At 32.9% G+C, this 19,606-nt stretch overlaps 2 protein-coding genes across 3 annotated transcripts in view; one reads left to right on the top strand and one right to left on the bottom strand.

The window, feature by feature from the left end:
• The window catches only part of CALB1 (calbindin 1), a 37,362-nt gene extending 34,654 nt beyond the window's left edge, over positions 1–2,708 (top strand). The window contains exon 11 of the mRNA XM_051970829.1: positions 443–2,708. Coding sequence (XP_051826789.1) covers positions 443–556 — 114 coding nt within the window. The 3' untranslated portion in view covers positions 557–2,708. The remainder of the gene's footprint in view (positions 1–442) is intronic.
• An 8,062-nt stretch (positions 2,709–10,770) lies between these two features.
• Positions 10,771–19,606, bottom strand: part of DECR1 (2,4-dienoyl-CoA reductase 1) — a 61,568-nt gene continuing 52,732 nt past the window's right edge. For both annotated transcript variants that reach the window (XM_051970823.1, XM_051970824.1), the window contains 3 exons: positions 11,873–12,019; positions 10,999–11,061; positions 10,771–10,899 (listed from right to left, as the gene is read on the bottom strand). In XM_051970823.1, the coding sequence (XP_051826783.1) occupies positions 10,840–10,899; positions 10,999–11,061; positions 11,873–12,019 (270 nt within the window). In that variant the 3' untranslated portion in view covers positions 10,771–10,839. The remainder of the gene's footprint in view (positions 10,900–10,998; positions 11,062–11,872; positions 12,020–19,606) is intronic.

Genomic DNA, 19,606 nt, shown 5'->3' with positions numbered 1-19,606 from the left:
CAATTGTTAGATAAACATCATTACTAGTAATATATTTACACATAAAAAGAAGAGTTGTTGTAGGTATATTGAGCTGTTTCTCTGAAACAACATAGGAATTCATTAATAGCTTAATTCAGTGTCTTCCAAGAACCTCACCTTACTGTCTTTGTCCCTCAAACACTTTCAGAGGATTACAAAGTCAAAACTATTTCCATCTGATATGATCATTGATACAACCCAGAAAACAAAAGCTCAATAACAGAGATCTCAATATTTTTTTAAATGTAAAAGAGAATTGAGATGAAAAAGTTTAGAGAAATAATTCTTGTTCTATTTACCTAAGGATGGAGTGTAACTTCCCTTTAAATAGATTGACATAAAAAATAAATAAAAAGATTGTCTTCACTTTTTATTAACTTCATGGGCTTTGGGATTAAAGAAGTATGTCTTCCCTGAACAGGAGCTGGACGTTAACAACATTTCAGCATACAAAAAAAGCATCATGGCTTTGTCGGATGGTGGCAAGCTGTACCGAACAGATTTGGCTCTTATCCTCTGTGCTGGTGATAATTAAAGACCCAAGATTATATCCACTCACTAGTGATACATTGTATCTATACAATAACTGTGCACTATAAGGGAGTAGGCTGTACTTTCTTTTATATCTGTAAATTTACCTGCATATAGATGATTATCCAGGATGTGTGGCACATTCTTTTCAGTTTGTTTCTATACTGTTTGTAATGTACAGTTTTTGTAACTCTATGATCAATCGATAAGAAGAATGTCTCAGTCTGGGTCAGTCTGTAAATTCAATAAAACCACCTAAAATTGCTCTTGCTTCTGATATAGCTGGACAAGATTTCAAAAAGAAAAAAAAAAGCTGCTTAGGGCTATTCTGTAAAAATTATCCTTTGCCATTTCAATTCATGTTTCTCCCCAATTAGAAGCACTGCATGCAATGGACCAGGCAGCCAAATTTTAGGAAGAATCACAGGTCTAACACCCAAAGCATTTATAAACCATATCTACAGTCATAGGGAGGAGAATGCTCTTAGAGTTAACTCATTCATTGAAACATAGATATCTAGGAAAACTAATTATTTAATGACTTATACCTCTACACAACCACAGTGAGAAAAAGGGTTTAATCAACACATCTATTCTGTAGAATGGAGTCCATGACAGCACTACATTTATTCAATTCAATTAGCCCTAATGAAAATTAATAAAAACCAATGAATCAATACATATTTACTAAATACTTACCATATGCCAGGCACTGTGCCAAGTGCTGGGAATACAAAAAGAGATAAAAGATGTCCTCAAGTCGCTTATAGTATATTGGGGAAGCTTGTACCAGGAAGTTAGGTACTAGTGATATAAATATGAAGTGAAAAAGCGGTCCTTGCCTCAATGAGTTTTCAATCTATAAGAATGTATACTCTAATTACATTATTCTCAAATACCCACCCATATAAAGTTTCATCAAACTCTTTATCCCAATTGATTTGGTAATGAGGTGAAAAAAGTTGGCACTTGGGTAGAAACATTGATCTGTCTTATTCTTTAAATGTATTTCTCACCAAGTCTGCCATCAAAGATGAATTTAATTCATTTTCTAAACTATTTTCACATGTTGCAGATTATAATTATTCTAGTAAATTGCTGTTTTTACATCATAATCTGTGTAACTTGTAATTAAAGTTAATATACTAAGTACCCTGGTGTCTAGTTTTCCATACTTCCTGTATTTTCTTCATCTAAAAGTGGTATCATCTTCAACAAATGTCTCTGTTGCTTCTGAAAATATTTCCTAGCTCTAACAATTATTTTACTAAGTAATTGAATTTTAACTAAAGATTCATGTTATAAAAAAAGATGGCTAAATGTTAACTTGTCAATAGTCTAGTTTATGCCATAGGCTCTATATCCCATCTTGTGAAATCAGTATTCAAAATAGTCTGAGTTCTATTTGTATATTGTGCTTAAAAGCGAGTTAAAAATACTGTCATCTGAGGGGAAGATCTATTTCCTTTCAATTACCTTATTAACAAGATAAACTTTACTAACATATTCTTTTATCCATAACTGGTTTACAATATCACATAACACTAGCTGGACCAATCTCTGGTAGTCACTGTTGGACCTTAACAGCATCTGCCTTTTGGTTCTCTAATCATGAGACAGATCTAATGAAAGGCTAAAGAGAGCTATTTGTGGAGTAAACATAAAGGGGTATATGCAGAGAAAACAGTCAGTGATGGCTATAGATTCCATACATTTCAAGTGATTATTTTTTATCCTTTATCTAAATGAAACAAAAATGGTTATGCTATTAACTCGGTGAAAGGTAAAAAGATCTACCAAGAGATATCATATATCAAATTGTGTAAATGAATTGTAGATAAGCTTTGTTCTTAGTGTGTATGTGAACACACAGAATTTAGGCTGAGTTTAATTATTAAGAGCAAATAAAGGGGGGAAATGTCTTCACCTTGTAGTTTTTGTTCCTTCTATAAAGTGTATGACTTTCTATGACCAATCCAGACTAATGTTTTACTACTGTAGCCCAAAGGATTTAAATGAACTACAATCTCTACTATGTATTCATAGAGTGAATGGATACTACAAAGATTTACAAGAAAGAAATTTCAACAATCAAAACTGGAAATGTCATTTCAAAATGATATATTAAAGTAGTATCTTCTCCAAAGTACTACAAATGGACTGTTTTTATTTCAGTCTTCAATCAAAACATTCTTGTTAAAAGCCTCAGGTATTATAACTATTAAGAAAAGGTTCTATGGGGATACTAGCTGGGCAATATGGTAAAGTGGAAAGAGCAATGAACCCAGATTAAAATCCCTCTTTGCAATTTAACAATTCTGTAAATGCAGGCAAATCAACAAACAATTATTAAGTGTCAGGTACTGTGCTAAGGATTGGGGCCAGAAAGGCAAAACAGTCCCTGGCTTTATGGAGCTCATATTCTAATAGGGAATACAATATGAAAACAACTATTTACAGTAACGTTTATCATCTGTAAAATGAGAATGAAACTTTTCTAGATGGCTTTTGAGGTACCTTATAATGCTACTGAAATAAATCTATGGTATTTATCCATTATAGCAGAATTCTTAAGCAATAGACTTTTCAGAATATTTTTTTAAAAAATTTAATTGAATTTCCGTCAAAATTTAGTGAAAACAAGGATGTAGTTCCCCATCTAAGTTCACAAATCCTCTGATATCTATGTATAGATCTGGGGTAGGGGAAGGTGGATGGGTGGGGTTAATGGCCCCAGATTAAGAACATCTGTATCGAGGAGGAAGTAAATTGCTTAAATAGTCCCATTTCAGAAAAAGAAATGGAAGAAGCTATTAATCAACTCCCTAAAAAAAAAATCCCCGGGACCAGATGGATTTACATGTGAATTCTACCAAACATTCAAAGAACAATTAGTTCCAATGCTATATAAACTATTTGAAAAAATAGGGAATGAAAGAGTCCTACCAAATTCCTTTTATGACACAGACATGGTACTGATACCTAAACCAGGTAGGTTGAAAACAGAGAAAGAAAATTATAGACCAATCTCCCTAATGAATATTGATGGTAAAATCTTAAATAAGATTAGCAAAAAGACTTCAGAAAATCATCCCCAGGAAAATACACCACAATCAAGTAGGATTTATACCAGGAATGCAGGGCTGGTTCAATATTAGGAAAACTATCAGTATAATTGGCCATATTAATAGTCAAATTAACAAAAACCATATGATCATCTCAGTAGATGCAGAAAAAGCATTTGATAAAATCCAACATCCATTCCTATTAAAAAGTCTTGAGAGTATAGGAATAAAGGGACTTTTCCTTAAAATAATCAGGAACATCTATTTAAAACCAGCAGTAAGCATCATATGTAATGGGGACAAACTGCAACCATTCCCAATAAGATCAGGAGTGAAACAAGGTTGCCCACTATCACTGTTACTATTTAATATTGTATTAGAAATGCTAGCTTTGGCAATAAGAGTTGAGAAAGAGATTAAAGGAATAAGAATAGGCAATGAGGAAACTAAATTATCACTCTTTGCTGATGATATGATAGTATACTTAGAGAACCCCAGTGACTCTACTAAAAAGTTATTAGAAACAATCCACACCTCTAGCAAAGTTGCAGGATACAAAATAAACCCACATAAGTCATCAGCATTCTTATACATCACTAACAAAACCCAACAGAGTTACAAAGAGAAATTCCATTTAAAGTAACTACTGATTGTATAAAATATTGAGGAATCTATCTGCCAAGGGAAAATCAGAAACTTTATGAGCAACACTACAAAACACTTTCCACACAAATTAAGTCTGATCTAACCAACTGGAAAAATATTAAATGCTCTTGGATTGGGCGAGCAAATATAATAAAGATGACCACACTACCTAAACTAATCTATTTATTTAGCACTATACCAATCAGACTCCCAAAAAACTATTTTGATGACCTAGAAAAAAACCAACAAAGTTCATATGGAAAAATAAAAGGTCAAGAATTTCAAGGGAATTAATTAAAAAAAAATCAAATGAAGGTGGCCAATTGTACCAGATCTAAAATTATATTATAAAGCAGCAGTTACTAAAACCATCTGGTATTGGCTAAGAAATAGACTAATTGATCAATGGAATAGGTTAGGTTCAAAGGACAAAACAGCCAATAACTTTAATAATCTAGTGTTTGACAAACCCAAAGACCCCAGTTTTTGGGATAAGAACGCAGTATTTGACAAAAATTGCTGGGAAGATTGGAAATTAGTATGGCAGAAACTAGGCACTGACCCACATTTAACACCATTTCTGTTTTTCTTCTTAGGTTATTTATACCTTCTGAATCCAATTCTCCCTGTGCAATAAGAGAACTGTTCGGTTCTGCACACATATATTGTATCTAGGATATACTGTAACCTATTTATATACTGTAACCTATATAAAGGACTGCTTGCCATCTGGGGGAGGGGGTAGAGGGAGGGAGGGGAAAAATCAGAACAGAAGTGAGTGCAAGGGATAATGCTGTAAAAAATTACCCTGGCATGGGTTCTGTCAATAAAAAGTTTTAAAAAATTAAAAAAATTTTTAAAAAAAGAACATCTGTATCATAGATTACTATAACTTTGGCCTATATTGTCAATTTTAAGTAATTCAGTATTCCAAATGGTCCAACATAGACAAGTGTGATGTCAACATCAGCCAGTTAATATAAGACAATCATTTTTCTATTAATGAATTTATAAACTTTTCAGATTAGCCACAGCTTCCTCCCCTCCACTGCAAACTTGATCCAAACTACTAACAGCACCAAAGCTAAGGCTTTAGAGTTTAGGACAGACACAAAGGAGATTAAGATCTAAATATACATGCTCATGTCTCCATGTCTATCTCACTGCCTTTATTATCTCTGACTTGTATTCCAAAAATACAAAAAGAAAAATTTTGTTTTGGTTTTTGTTGAGGTAATTGGGTTAAGTGACTTGCCCAGGGTCACACAGCCAGAAGTGTTAAGTGTCTGAGCCCAGATTTGGACTTAGTCCTCTTGACTTCAGGGCTGGTGTTCTATCCACTACACCAACTAGCTGCCCCCAATTTATATGTTTTTTAAATCTCTGCTACTATTTTATATTAAATTCAAATCTCTGTCCCTACTGTAAGCAGGGAAAATAAAAATTTAAGTATATATTTGATATAAAAGATTGCCATACATGTGTGTAAATATATGTGCGCACATACATACACACATATAAACACATACAATTCATTTATAGTAGCCTGAAATGAAATGAAATTAGTTATAAGTAATGTCCTAGTAATCTTATTTTTCTACTTATCTTTTCCTTTAAAAAACAACTATTAGTTTAATTAAACAACTACTAGTATATATTTTTTTAAAAATATGGTAAAATGTAGATGTTCTGCACATTTATTTCCTGTACATATTAGGAAGATGTAATAGTAACCAAATCACGTCCAGAAATGAGATAATGGATGTATTGCCTTGCCAGGGTCTATTGTTTGCTACTATCTAGCAAGGAATACCTAAATGATATCCTTTCATCTAATAAAAACAAGAGGAACAAGGTAATAAGGTATCTAGAAATGGAATTTTTTCCAGTTTAACCCCCAAACACTAAACTCTGATATATAACTTTAAAATTCAAGATAAATTCATTGGATATTTGCATTTGAAGAGTAAAAATAAAAGTAGCCATGTTTTAATGGGTTTTTTTAAAAATTTTTCTCTGAATGAATCAGATGGAATTTGGAATCTACTAGAAAATTCATCATTTTCATGGTTTTATGAGGACCATGAAAAATAAGAATGCAAATTTCTCAGCCCTTTTGAATGGAATCATTTTCTACCTAATCTATTTCTACCTGTGGAATTCCTAGAGTTTATTTGATAGGACTTAAGTTCAGTGATTTTTTTTCATATTCTTCATGACCCTATTTGAGGTTTTCTTGGCAAAGAAACTAGAGTAGTTTACCTTTTTTTCCCTAGCTTATTCTGCAGATGAGGAAATTGAGGCAAACTGACTTGTTCAGGGTCTCACAGCTAGTAAGTGTCTGAGGTCAAATTTGAACTTAGGTTTCCCTGACTCCAGCTCTGGTGCTCTGTCTACTGAATCACCAAGTTAACATTATAAATCAAGATAAAACTGGTTTCTGGAATTAATTGAATAAATCAAAATTTAAAAAATTAATTGAATAAATAAAAATTTATTCAATTAATCACACAGTTGAGTCATATGGATAAAATTCAACCTGTTTATAAAGAATCCAAGAGTATTCAATAACAGTGACATCCAGAAAGCACATTGGGTCAACCACATAAGATTAATTTTTCTGAGCAGTGTTTTGCCAAAAAAAAAAAAAAAAAAGACAGGAAAAGGCACTCTTCACATGTAAACATAAATGGAATTTCAGGATTAGCAAAGAGAACTAGCACATTAAAGGAATGAGAAAGCGGTGTTAGAATACAATGAGTACTATACATAAAAGTGACAATGGCAGCATTCCAGTGAACTGACCACCAGACTCAAGATGACACAAGTTCAGGCTCTCCCCATCCTAACATCTCCTGGCCATGTGACCATAAACAAGCTAATGAACTTTATGTTATGAACCCCAATGGCAGAGTCTGGTGAAGCCTGCAGACCCTTCCTCAGAATAATTATTTCTAATTAATTTAAGTAAATTAAAATAAAATGCAACAGATTGTAAAGGAAATCAATTATATTCAATGACAAATGTAACTTTTTCATGCAAGTCCATGATCCTCCCAAAACTCTCCATGAACTCCAGGTCAAGAACTCCTGCTCTAAACCAAGTTAAAAACTATATGTCAATCTGCATTAGTAAAATGGAAATTTCTTATCTGGGCACTGAATGTAATGATGAAATTTAAGATACAGATTAAAAACAGAGCTCCATCCTAGAAAGCATTTGGATCTCATTCTAATTGTGTGTTGTATTTCTCTTGCTAATGAAGATTATTTTGAATAAAAGCCTATGACCTTGCAAATGGAGCTAGTGCAAATGGAAAAATGATTTATATAGCAATAATTACTATCCGTCTTATCATACTCATGGCCTATGTTACCTTTTCCCAAGATTCTAGTGACCCCCAAATTCAAGGTAAAAACTCAGTATAGATGAAAAGTTTGCTCACTAGCACTATAATGCTTATGGTTCAGGAAACCATAAGATAACATTATAGTAGAACAATGAAAAAGTAAAAATATTATAGACCAAGATATTTGTAAATACATAATTATCACTTTAAAATACTATCAAGTACAAATAGAGAGAATATATGTCTGTGTGTATATATAGATATGCATGCTTATGTATATGTATGTGTCTATGTATATAACAATACGTATGTGTTTATACATACATGAGTACATGTGTGTATATATATATCATAATATCTATGGATCAATATGAATACTATCTTTCAGTCATTTTAATAGTGTCCAACTCTCCAATTCCTATTTGGAATTTTTTAACACAGATGCTGGAATAGTTTGCCATTTCTTTTTCCAGTTTATTTTACAGAAGAGAAAACTGGTTTGAGTGTCTTACTCGGGGTCACATAGTTTGTAGGTATCTAAGGCCATATTTGAACTTAGAAAGAAGAGTTTTCCTAACTTCAAGTTGGCCATTCTATCCCCTAAATCATCTAATTGCCTGATGTGAATATGCTATGAATATAAATAGCATATATATGCATCACATTTTGTGATAATTAACATTACAGAATTTACTATAATCAAAGTACTTTCAAAACTCATTTTATGACCCACAATAATAATGCTCAATAATGATATCATTAGAAAACATGATATTAAAAATACTTTAATACTGTCAATATTTTGTCAACATCTCTCACCTCTCCCCAATTTGCAATCTTCCCCAATGCCTAATTTAAATGTTTTGATCACAGGAACCTAAATTCTCATTGGCTTACACCAAGAAATTAGGAAATTTTGCAACAACTCACATATAAATGGAGAAGAGATTTGGACTCTAATACCAGTCTACCATTAATTAATTAGGAAGTCTTGGAGGTCATTGAACTTCTCTGAATCTGCTGCATCATCTTTATAATGAAACTATGAGCTACAAAAATTCCAGTGGTATAGTAGTGCTAGCATTATTAATTGTAATTCCTACTTGTCAAAGAACTATATTTTACTGTTTTAAATTAGCTAAAACCACATGTTTAGAAGATCTATATAATACCTTCTTAAAAAAAAATTAGACCTGTGGTTTTTGTTGGTATTGGGAGTCCTAGTGAGAAAACTCCTTCTATTAATGCAGACCAATATGATTTATTACCTTAGAGAGTTGCTATGGATGCTGAGTGATTTTCCCAATATCATAAAACTAATATGTGTCAGAACAGGGACTTGAACCCAGATCTTCCCAGGCCTTTTGATTCTAAGACCAGTCCTAGATGCTTTGCTATGATGCCTTTCATTTAGAACTTTCCCAATATAAATAAAAGCTATAAATAATAAATAATGAGGGCAAAGTTTTCATATCAACCTAACCAGAATTGCTTGTCATAAAGTAGAATGAAGAAAATATTCCTAGAGCAATTTGAAACTATGCCCAAATGTCTATCAAACTGTGCATACTCTTTGATCCAACAGTGTCTCTACTGATTCTGTATCCCAAAGAGGTCATAAAAAAGGGAAAAGGACACAAAAATGTTTGTAGCAGCCCTTTTTGTAGTGACAAGAAACTAGATACTGAGTGGGTACCCATCAATTGGAGAATGGCTGAATAAGTTGTAGTATTTGGATGCAATGGAATATTCTTGGTCTATAAGAAACAATAAGCAGGCTGATTTCAGAAAAGCCTGAAAATACTTATATGCATTGATGCTGAGTGAAGTGATTAGCCCCAGGAGAACACTGTACGCAGTAATAGCAATATTGTGTGATGATTATGAGTGACTTAGCTCTTTTCAATAACACAATGATTCACAACAATTCCAATAGATTTGAGATGGGAAATGCCATCCACCTCCAGGGAAGGAACCATGGAGACTGAATACAGATTAAACTATTTTCACTTTTTTGTTGCTTTCCTCGTTCTCATGGTTTTTCCCTTTTGTTCTTTCACGACATAACTAATAAGTAAATATGTTTAAAATGATTGTACATATATATATAATCTATATCAAATTGCTTGCTATCCTAAGGAAAAGGGAGGTGAGAAGAGAGAGGGAAAATGTGGAACTCAAAATCTTATAAAAGTGAATGTTGAAAACTATCTTTACAGGTAATTGGAAAAAATAAAATACTATTAAGTGAAAAGAAAAATATGCTCCAAATTTCATTCCAGGCAGAATAACCCATGGAGTGTCTTTGATACTGATTTTGAGCTGCCATTTTTCCAAACTTTGTTTCCTAATCCAATATTTTTCTAATATATGATGATGAAAAAATCTGAGAGACTAAGCAAAACAGAAAGAAAAGAGGATTTGATGTTCAATTATGGGAGTTACAAAACAAAGTTTAAAACAAAGTGACGTAGTTTGTAGCTAAAGACAGCCAATCTGTAGGTAAACACAGTTTGTATGTAGATGAGGAAACTGAGGCAAAGTGTGCATAAACATTCAGAGAAATGACAAAATAAAAATGGACTAAGAGGTTCAAACAAAAACTAATTGTTCCTAAAGCACACAAATATCTATTCATAAATTTATAAACCTATGTAAAGATGGAACTTTAGTATGCACTCTAATGCATACAAAATTTAAGGATGGAAGATCTGAACCAACAGGAAATCTATGCACAGCAATATGAAAATGGAAAGTATTCATATAGAAATGACCAATGGAAATAGGCCACATATTAAATATAGGGATTCCATCAGTTTAGGAACTCCCTCCATTGCCACAGATTGCAATTCACCTGTATCTTATTAAGACAGTAAATATGAGTAATTTCAGCCCCCCAACTTTCAGCCACCACACTACTTCAATTATGTGGATAATTTCCACAAAAGTATAATTGTGCATTCTACCCAAATTATCTAGAAAGCTAAAGCTATGATTCTTGGCTTCCCATAATCACATATAAAACCATTTCAGTCTCAGGATAACAGGGACATAATATTCAAAGAACACAGACTGGAATTAAACTTGACATTTAAACACCAATCTCTCATGACAAGATTTTTTTTATTGGATGTGTTACATAAAATGATTAAAGAAAATGTAACTAAAATTACTGTTTATTTTGCTCCAATGTTTTCTGCTACCAAAGGATTAAGATGAGGGTACATTTAGGAATCTGTTGTTTTCCTGATTAGTTGTTCTAACACATCCCACTGTTGTGTGGTTACCTAGCATAAAAAGAAAAATACAAATATATGTGATCCATAAAGATTTACTAAGATTTAGTAACAGCATATATGAATATCAGACCTGGGAAATAACATTACCTTCATTAAGCTGTTGAATTCTCCTGACAAAAATACATATTCTCCTCCATCAAATCTAATGATCTAGAAAAATATAATGGAATAAAGTGAGAAGAAACTTGGCATTTCCTAATTTTTTTCTGTTTAGAAAACCCAAATGAGTCTACTCACTCAAAGCCTAAATTTAAAAAATTTGTTTCTTTTAAGTGGTAATGGTGGTAGTAGTCAAAGTAACAATAAAAATGTTAATAATAATAACTGATACTTTACAATTTGCAAAGTACTTTATAAATATTATCTCATCAATAATAATGATGATTACAATAATGATAATATGGATGATATTTCTACTAATGTTTTACTCTACAACCTAACCTGGGATATAGAGGTAACCCCAGGCACTTGAAGGCTCCCACAGCAACTCATAAAGATGGTTTACAAAGGTAAAATGGGAATGTGATCTGCGATGATAGAGTAAAATACTCAGAAAGTCCAGATCACAGACATCACCATGCTATCATTATTATCATCATCCTAGTTAACTTTCATATAACACTTCACATACTACTAGTAGGAATCACAATTGCCTACATTTATACAGCACTTAATTTAATAAATTAAGATGTTTTCATAAATATCTAACTATGAATTGTAGAGACTGAAAAGAGAATATATCAAAACATTTAAATATTTTAAATAAAGTGAATTCTTAAGTTTATGTATGTATATCTATATCTCTATATATATGTATAAAGATGTGTGTATATTTATATAAAGATGTGTGTGTTCATACATATATGTATATGTGTGTATGTAAAAATCTTACATGGCATATTCAGGATCAAATCTCAGCTATTTTTTAAAATAATAAAAAAATAAGAAAAATCAAGCTTACAGATCCATTAATCCAAGAGGCATAATCACTGCACAGGAAAGCAGCAAGATTTGAAATTTCTTCTATAGTCCCTAGTCTGCCACAGGGAAGTCTCTCAATCATTTCCTGTTCAAATTCTCCAGTTGGGTCAAGGCGGCTAAAAGCACCCTTAGGAATTAAGAAAAATAAAGTTAGGTGGGGAAAAGAAAAAGAGAACAAACAAATAAGTCAACTTGTCATTCCCTTTTCAAGTGGGTCAATTAAAAATAAAAATATAAGAGACAGAGAGAGAGAGCATTACACACATACATACAAACACAAATAAATGAATGAATAGCAAGTAAATAAATGGATAAAGACTAAAGAAAGTTTCAAGAATAGATTATTCATTCTTTGAAGCTCTAGAGAAAGAATCAAAGGGTAACTCTTTTGTTAGTCTTTGACTAGAAAGCATATATGCCCTCTATCTGTTTTCCTACTTATTATAGATTTGTTATGACTCAAATGACAGCAGGTACACGAAGTATTCTGAAAACTATAAATTGATCTACAGACACATATAACAGCATTACATAGCAAGAGAGAGAGAGAGAGAGAGAGAGAAGAGGAAGAAGAGAGAAAGAAAGACAGAAAGAAAGACAAAAAGCGATTCAATTCAAATGTGGAAGATTTGCAAGAAAATTTCTTTTCTTCTTTTACTTTAAAGTATAAGAGCAGAAATGAGCCAACCATAAAAGAAAAAAAATATCACCTAGATCCTGGGAAATGGGGGAAAAAATAAAACAGACACTTAAAGAACAATTTCTGATTTAAGTTATGTGGGGGAATTGGCCAAGATGAAAAATGGTTTCATCTCAATCAATAAAAGGCAATAGGTCTTTAGTATACTGGATCCCTAATGTGTGGGTAATGGTCAATGATAATAATAATGATGCAATGAAAAAAAATAGAAAATATCAAGAAATACATCATGTGTTAAGAGTTCTTCTTAAATAAATAATCATTTTGGGATGTGATAATAAGAGCAGTAATAATAATGTTATTTAGTACTTTAAAATCTACAAATTACCCTATGAGGAAGATAGTACATGTATTATTCTTCCCAACTCAAAGATTAGGAAATTTGAGGCTCAGAAAGTTTAAGACATGTAGGAACATGGTTATGCTGGTAGATATTTAACAACCACCTATCTGAAAAAAAAAAGTATGAACTATACAATTTTAAGTTTAATCTACATTACCGACACTCTACCCATTACCTTCTTAATTCTAGATTACCAACGATGCTATAAATCAGCTGTACAATTTGCCAGTTTCCAAGTATATATGCTCAAATTGAAAATTAAATAATTCTCTCTCAAGAGGTCATTTAAGCTGACTCTAGAACTCCCATGTTTAGGACTACAGTTATAAGAGCTTAAAGAAACCTTAGAAATTAAATGGTCCAATCATCCCATTTTATAGATGAAGAAACTAAAGAAAAAACTTAACCTTAAATTTAACCTTAACTAAAGTCAAGAAATTTGCCCAAATTCATATACCTAGTAAGTGCACAGATCTAAACACAATTCTGAATATAATTAGGTATTTAATAGATTCTTTAATGCCATTTCCTCCTATGTAGTTAGGAAATCAATCAGACTAAATATAGTCCATCAGATTCTTATTCAATGAATATAATTAGCTAAAAAGATGGGGAATTAAATGTGTTCCTAGTTGAGTATGGGGTGCATTTAACAATATTCAGTTAAAAAACACCTTGCCCGGAGAATAGCAGATCTAATCTAGAGGTTTTTGAATTGACAAGGAAGGGAAAGACAAAACACTGTCCATACAAATTTGAGAAAGAGGTACAGCACAGGTAAAAAAAAAAAAAAAAAAGCAGAAAAAAAATTACCAAAGCCTAATAAAACACAAGGGAATTGGAAAGAAAAGGGAATAAGCATTTCTATAGCACCTACCATACATGTACAAGACACTATGCATGGTGCTTTACAATGAATAATAATAGTGAACATTTTTATAGCAGCTACTGTGTGTCAGGCACTGTTAAGCACTTTGCAATGAATAATACGATGAAGATGATAGCTAACATTTCCATAACAACCTACCATGTGCCAAACACTGTGCTAAGAGCTTTACAAGTATTATCGTATTTGATCATTACAAGACAGTTGCTGCTGAGGAAATTGAAGTAAACAGAGATTAAGTGACTTGTCCAGGATCATACAACTAATAAATATATGAAGCCAGATTTGAACTCAGCTTTTCCTAAATACACACTCAGTACTCAATTCACTGAACAACCTGGATGCTTTAATATATAAAAAACACAAGAATAGTAAAACTAATGGCACAATGGATAATAAAAAGTGATAGTCCATAAGTGACATGGTTTCAAGTCCCCTCAACATCCTTCATCCCCATGTGGATGCAATCCAGTTTACCAATGTCTCTTTTGAAAGGTGACTTGTATATAATCTTCAATATAATCTAACAGTAGATAGGCTTTTATCAACTCTAGATATTATTCTTCTGCTGAAAGAGTCTAAGTTTGTATTCAATTTTTTGAGAGTCAAAAGAATATTGAACTCATACTGAATTTGCCCACTCGGCTAAAGTCTCCAAATTTTTTTCTTTTAGTTTCCTTTTTTTAACTGAGTTGCTTTCTCTTCATCATTCTGTACTGGTACAATTATTTTTTTTAAACACCCATGAATTATTTTAAGTATATTCTTATTTAATCTCATTTTATTAAAACATTTTATTAAATTACAATTCAAACTTAGTAAGATATTTATTTTAGTACATTATGCTTTGGGACTCTAATTGCCCAATCTATTGACTATCTCTCTTTTTTGTCTTCTGAAAATTTGACAACCATACCATCTATGCCTTCATCTAAGTTACTGATAAAATTCCAATGCAAGGAGACAAATTTGACTTTTGTCAATATCATTAAGCCTAAATGAAAAACAGGGCTCCTGACTAGAAGGTAACATATGAAGAGTAAAACAACAAGAAGTAAGAAATTAAGAGCAGAGCTTCTCCATAATACAATATTTTTTGTATTATGGAACCTGATGGGAACAGAGTGAAGCCTAAACAGGATGATATTTTTAAATGCATAAAACAAAATAAAATAACATAAGATTACAAAGGAAACCAATCATTTTGAAACATGAGTATCAAGGTTTTTTTGAAGTTAACAGATCCCAGGTTAAAAACTCCTGTTTTTGATTAAAGGAGGGAGTAGCAACATCATAGATAAAAAAAAATATATACACATTCATTCATGGGGAGAAAAACATGACAGAGGTCATTTAGATAAGAATCGACTGAAATAGAAAGAAAAATAGCATCGTTTCAGGACTAGTATATACCATTGAAACTGAAGGTGATCTTCATTGAAGACTGTGAAACAGAGCACAGATTTAAGATGGAAAAAGGATATTGTAGTAATGAGAAGATTATAATCACATAGCCGTCTCTTGCTGTTCTTTCTTTGGAAAGATCAGAATAGCTATTCAATTTGTAATTTGTTTTAATGATTACTTCATCCCTCAAAAATTGGAAGTTCTTAATAAGGGGAATTGCAATTATAAAGCTAATTTTGACCAACAAGGAGCAATAGTGTACTACCAGGAACCTTGGAAGACAAGTAAACACTCCTTCATAGATTTTGTGACAGAGAAGAAAGAGTTAATCTGTGAATAGCTTGACATCCCTAGATTTTGGGAGAACAGATATCAAAGTGTTCAGAGTGAAGCTATGTAAAATTCAGGGGCCCATTATTTTGAAAGTAAAGGAAGCCCAAGAGGGATGACAGGAATCTCTTTTAAAAAAAATTACAAAGACATAAACATAAATTATTCCAATAAGGAAGAAAAAGACTGATGTGAATGCACAGAAAACTCGTCAGCAAACTCAGATTTTAAAAAGAGATGTGGAGAAGCTGAATTCCACATGACTATATTGATGAATCTTGCTTTTGGAGAAGATATGAAGAAGAAATGTTACTCCTTTCTCCTTTTGCTGGAGAAATGTTAGGAGGCGGCACTATGGAGATAGAATGTAGCATATTCTATCAGATACGACTGTTCTGCAAAAAAGTTTCCACACAAATAAAGTCAGACTTAAATAATTGGAAAAATATTAAGTGCTCTTGGATAGGCCAAGCAAATATAATAAAGATGACAATACTCCCTAAACTAATCTATCTATTTAGTGCTATACCAATCAGACTTCCAAGAAAATATTTTAATGATTTAGAAAAAATAACAACAAAATTCATATGGAACAATAAAAAGTCAAGAATCTCAAGGGAATTAATGAAAAAAAAATCAAATGAAGGTGGCCTAGCTGTACCTGATCTAAAATTATATTATAAAGCAGCAGTCACCAAAACCATTTGGTATTGGCTAAGAAATAGATTAGTGGATCAGTGGAAAAGGCTAGGTTCACAAGACAGAATAGTCAACTATAGCAATCTAGTGTTTGACAAACCCAAAGCCCCTAACTTCTGGGAAAAGAATTCATTATTTGATAAAAACTGCTGGGATAATTGGAAATTAGTATGGCAGAAATTAGGCAAGGACCCACACTTAACACCATATACCAAGATAAGATCAAAATGGGTCCATGATCTAGGCATAAAGAACGAGATTATAAATAAATTAGAGGAACATAGGATAGTTTATCTCTCAGACTTGTGGAGGAGAAAGAAATTTGTGACCAAAGATGAACTAGAGACCATTACTGATCACAAAATAGAAAATTTTGATTATATCAAATTAAAAAGCCTTTGTACAAACAGAACGAATGCAAACAAGATTAGTAGGGAAGCAACAAACTGGGAAAACATCTTTACAATTAAAGGTTCTGATAAAGGCCTCATTTCCAAAATATATAGAGAACTGACTCAAATTTTTAAAAAATCAAGCCATTCTCCAATTGATAAATGGTCAAAGGATATGAACAGACAATTTTCAGATGATGAAATTGAAACTATTACCACTCACATGAAAGAGTGTTCCAAATCACTATTGATCAAAGAAATGCAAATTAAGACAACTCTGAGATATCACTACACACCTGTCAGATTGGCTAAGATGACAGGAAAAAATAATGATGAATGTTGGAGGGGATGCGGGAAAACGGGGACACTGATGCATTGTTGGTAGAGTTGTGAACGAATCCAACCATTCTGGAGAGCAATCTGGAATTATGCCCAAAAAGTTATCAAACTGTGCATACCCTTTGATCCAGCAGTGTTTCTATTGGGCTTATACCCCAAAGAGATACTAAAAAAAGGAAAGGGACCTGTATGTGCCAAAATGTTTGTGGCAGCCCTGTTTGTAGTGGCTAGAAACTGGAAAATGAATGGATGCCCATCAATTGGAGAATGACTGGGTAAATTGTGGTATATGAATGTTATGGAATATTATTGTTCTGTAAGAAATGACCAACAGGATGAATATAGAGAGGCTTGGAGAGACCTACATGGACTGATGCTAAGTGAGATGAGCAGAACCAGGAGATCATCATACACTTCGACAATGATATTGTATGAGGATGTATTCTGATGGAAGTGGATTTCTATGACAAAGAGACCTAACTGAGTTCCAATGGATAAATGTTGGACAGAAACAGCTACACCCAAAGAAGGAACACTGGGAAACGAATGTGAATTATTTGCATTTTTGATTTTCTTCCCGAGTTATTTTTATCTTCTGAATCCAATTCTCCCTGTGCAACAGGAGAACTGTTTGGTTCTGCAAATATGTGTTATATCTAGGATATACTGCAACATATTTAACATATATAGGACTGCTTGCCATCTTGGGGGGGGGGGTGTGAGGGGGTGGAGGGAGGGAGGGAGAAAAACGAAACATAAGCGAGTGCAAGGGATAATGTTGTAAAAAATTACCCTGGCATGGATTCTGTCAATACAAAGTTATTATTAAATAAAATAAAATTAAAAAAAAAAAAGATACGACTGTTCTAGTTTTGCTTAATTTTTGTCAGAAGGAAAAAGCTCATGATTAAGGTAAAGATGATCATAACAATAAATGTTTGTGATGTATCTCACCCCTATATACTCTGTGATCAGACATTTGTTTCCTTTCTGTTTCTCATACAAAACACTCTTATCTCTCAACTGATCATTTTTACTGGCAGTCCTCTATACCTGGAATCGTCCCCTTCATCTCTGTCTCTTAGCTCCTCTAGCTTCTTTCAAGTATCTGCTAATATCTCATCTTCTGTAAAAAGACAGTGGGCTTAGTGGTATTGAAAAAGATTAAATCAGTACCTTAGATGAAGACATGGATAATAGGATTATCAAATTTGCAAAAGTCATAAAACTGAGAGAGACAATCAGTAGGTTGGGTAACAGAATTAGAGTTCCAAGACATCTCACCAGGTTTGATCACAGAACAGATCTAATAAAATGAGATTAGTAGGGATAAATGTAAATGAGCCATTATTGAGTCCACCTTAATGCTAATGTTTTCCCTCTGTTTCATCTCCAATTGAGCCTAAATGTATATAATTGTTTGTACATTATCTTCTTCCTTGCCCTCATTAGATTGTGAAATCTCTGAGAGCCGACACTGGTTTTACTTTCCCCCAGGTTTACTTAGCTCATTAAGTGACATTTGGTAGGAATTTAATAAACGCTGGTTGACTTGACTAGACTTGATACAAAAAAAGGCATCAACTTAAAAAAAAAGTTTTAAACACATGTTTAGAAGATAGAAACAAAGTAACTGAGGAATAATCTCCCATATAAATCCACTTTATACTTTGTATAAACATGCTTTGTATGTACATAAATGTTAGCACATTGTGTCCTGGCATTAGAATTTGCTTTTCCCTGTATCTCTAGCACTACACAAGGTGATTCACATACTACATATCTATTGGTTGACAGGTTAAATACAAATATGCAGCATAGTCCAAAATGAAAATAGGATAACCAAATCTCAAATGAGCTGAAGGGAGCAAAGAATACTAACATAAACAAAATGAGCTTTTTTATTTTTGTCAAGTACAAAATCAGAATCAAAGAAAGAACAAGGACAGTATTTTGAGTCATCCAAGCTCACAACCTAGATATCACCCTTTACCCCACCATCACTCATTCTCCAATATCAATCAGTTGCTAAGTCCTTTCATTTCTAGCTTTGAAACATCTTTCTTGCACCATCCCTCCTCTCGTCTGGCACTGAGGTGCGAGCTCTTTTTTACCGCATGCCTGAACTTCTTCAATAACTGCTGGTTGGTCTCCTTGCCTCAAGTTCTCTCCCCTTTCAGTCTTTCCTCTAGTCAGTCATAAGACATTCTTGAACACCTTCTATGTGGCAGGCATTGTGCTAACAGTTGGTGATACAATGAAATGTAAAAACAAAACAAAATAAGACAAAACAGTCTGTTCACTCAAGGAGCTCCCAGTCTAATGGAAGAGACTGCACACATCTCTTGTAGATTAATGTAGATTAATTACACCAGGGAAGACTGCAGAGCACTGGGAAAGGCTTTTTGCAGAAGGTGGGACCTTCAATGAGACTTGAAGCAAGGCAGGGAAGCCAAGAAAACAGAGGGAGTAAGAAGAGAAATTACAGGCACAGAACACTATAAATAAAAATACTTGGATTCAGGAGATGGATGTGTCTTGCTAAAAGAATAAGCAAGATCAGTGTCACTGAATTACAAAGTATGTGGGCTAGAGACCATATCATAATCACTGACAAA

Source organism: Antechinus flavipes, chromosome 1 (assembly GCF_016432865.1).
Source record: "Antechinus flavipes isolate AdamAnt ecotype Samford, QLD, Australia chromosome 1, AdamAnt_v2, whole genome shotgun sequence".
Classification (NCBI taxonomy): Eukaryota; Metazoa; Chordata; class Mammalia; order Dasyuromorphia; family Dasyuridae; genus Antechinus; species Antechinus flavipes.
Note: the sequence above shows the minus strand (reverse complement) of the source record. Positions and strands in the feature narration are given on the sequence as shown.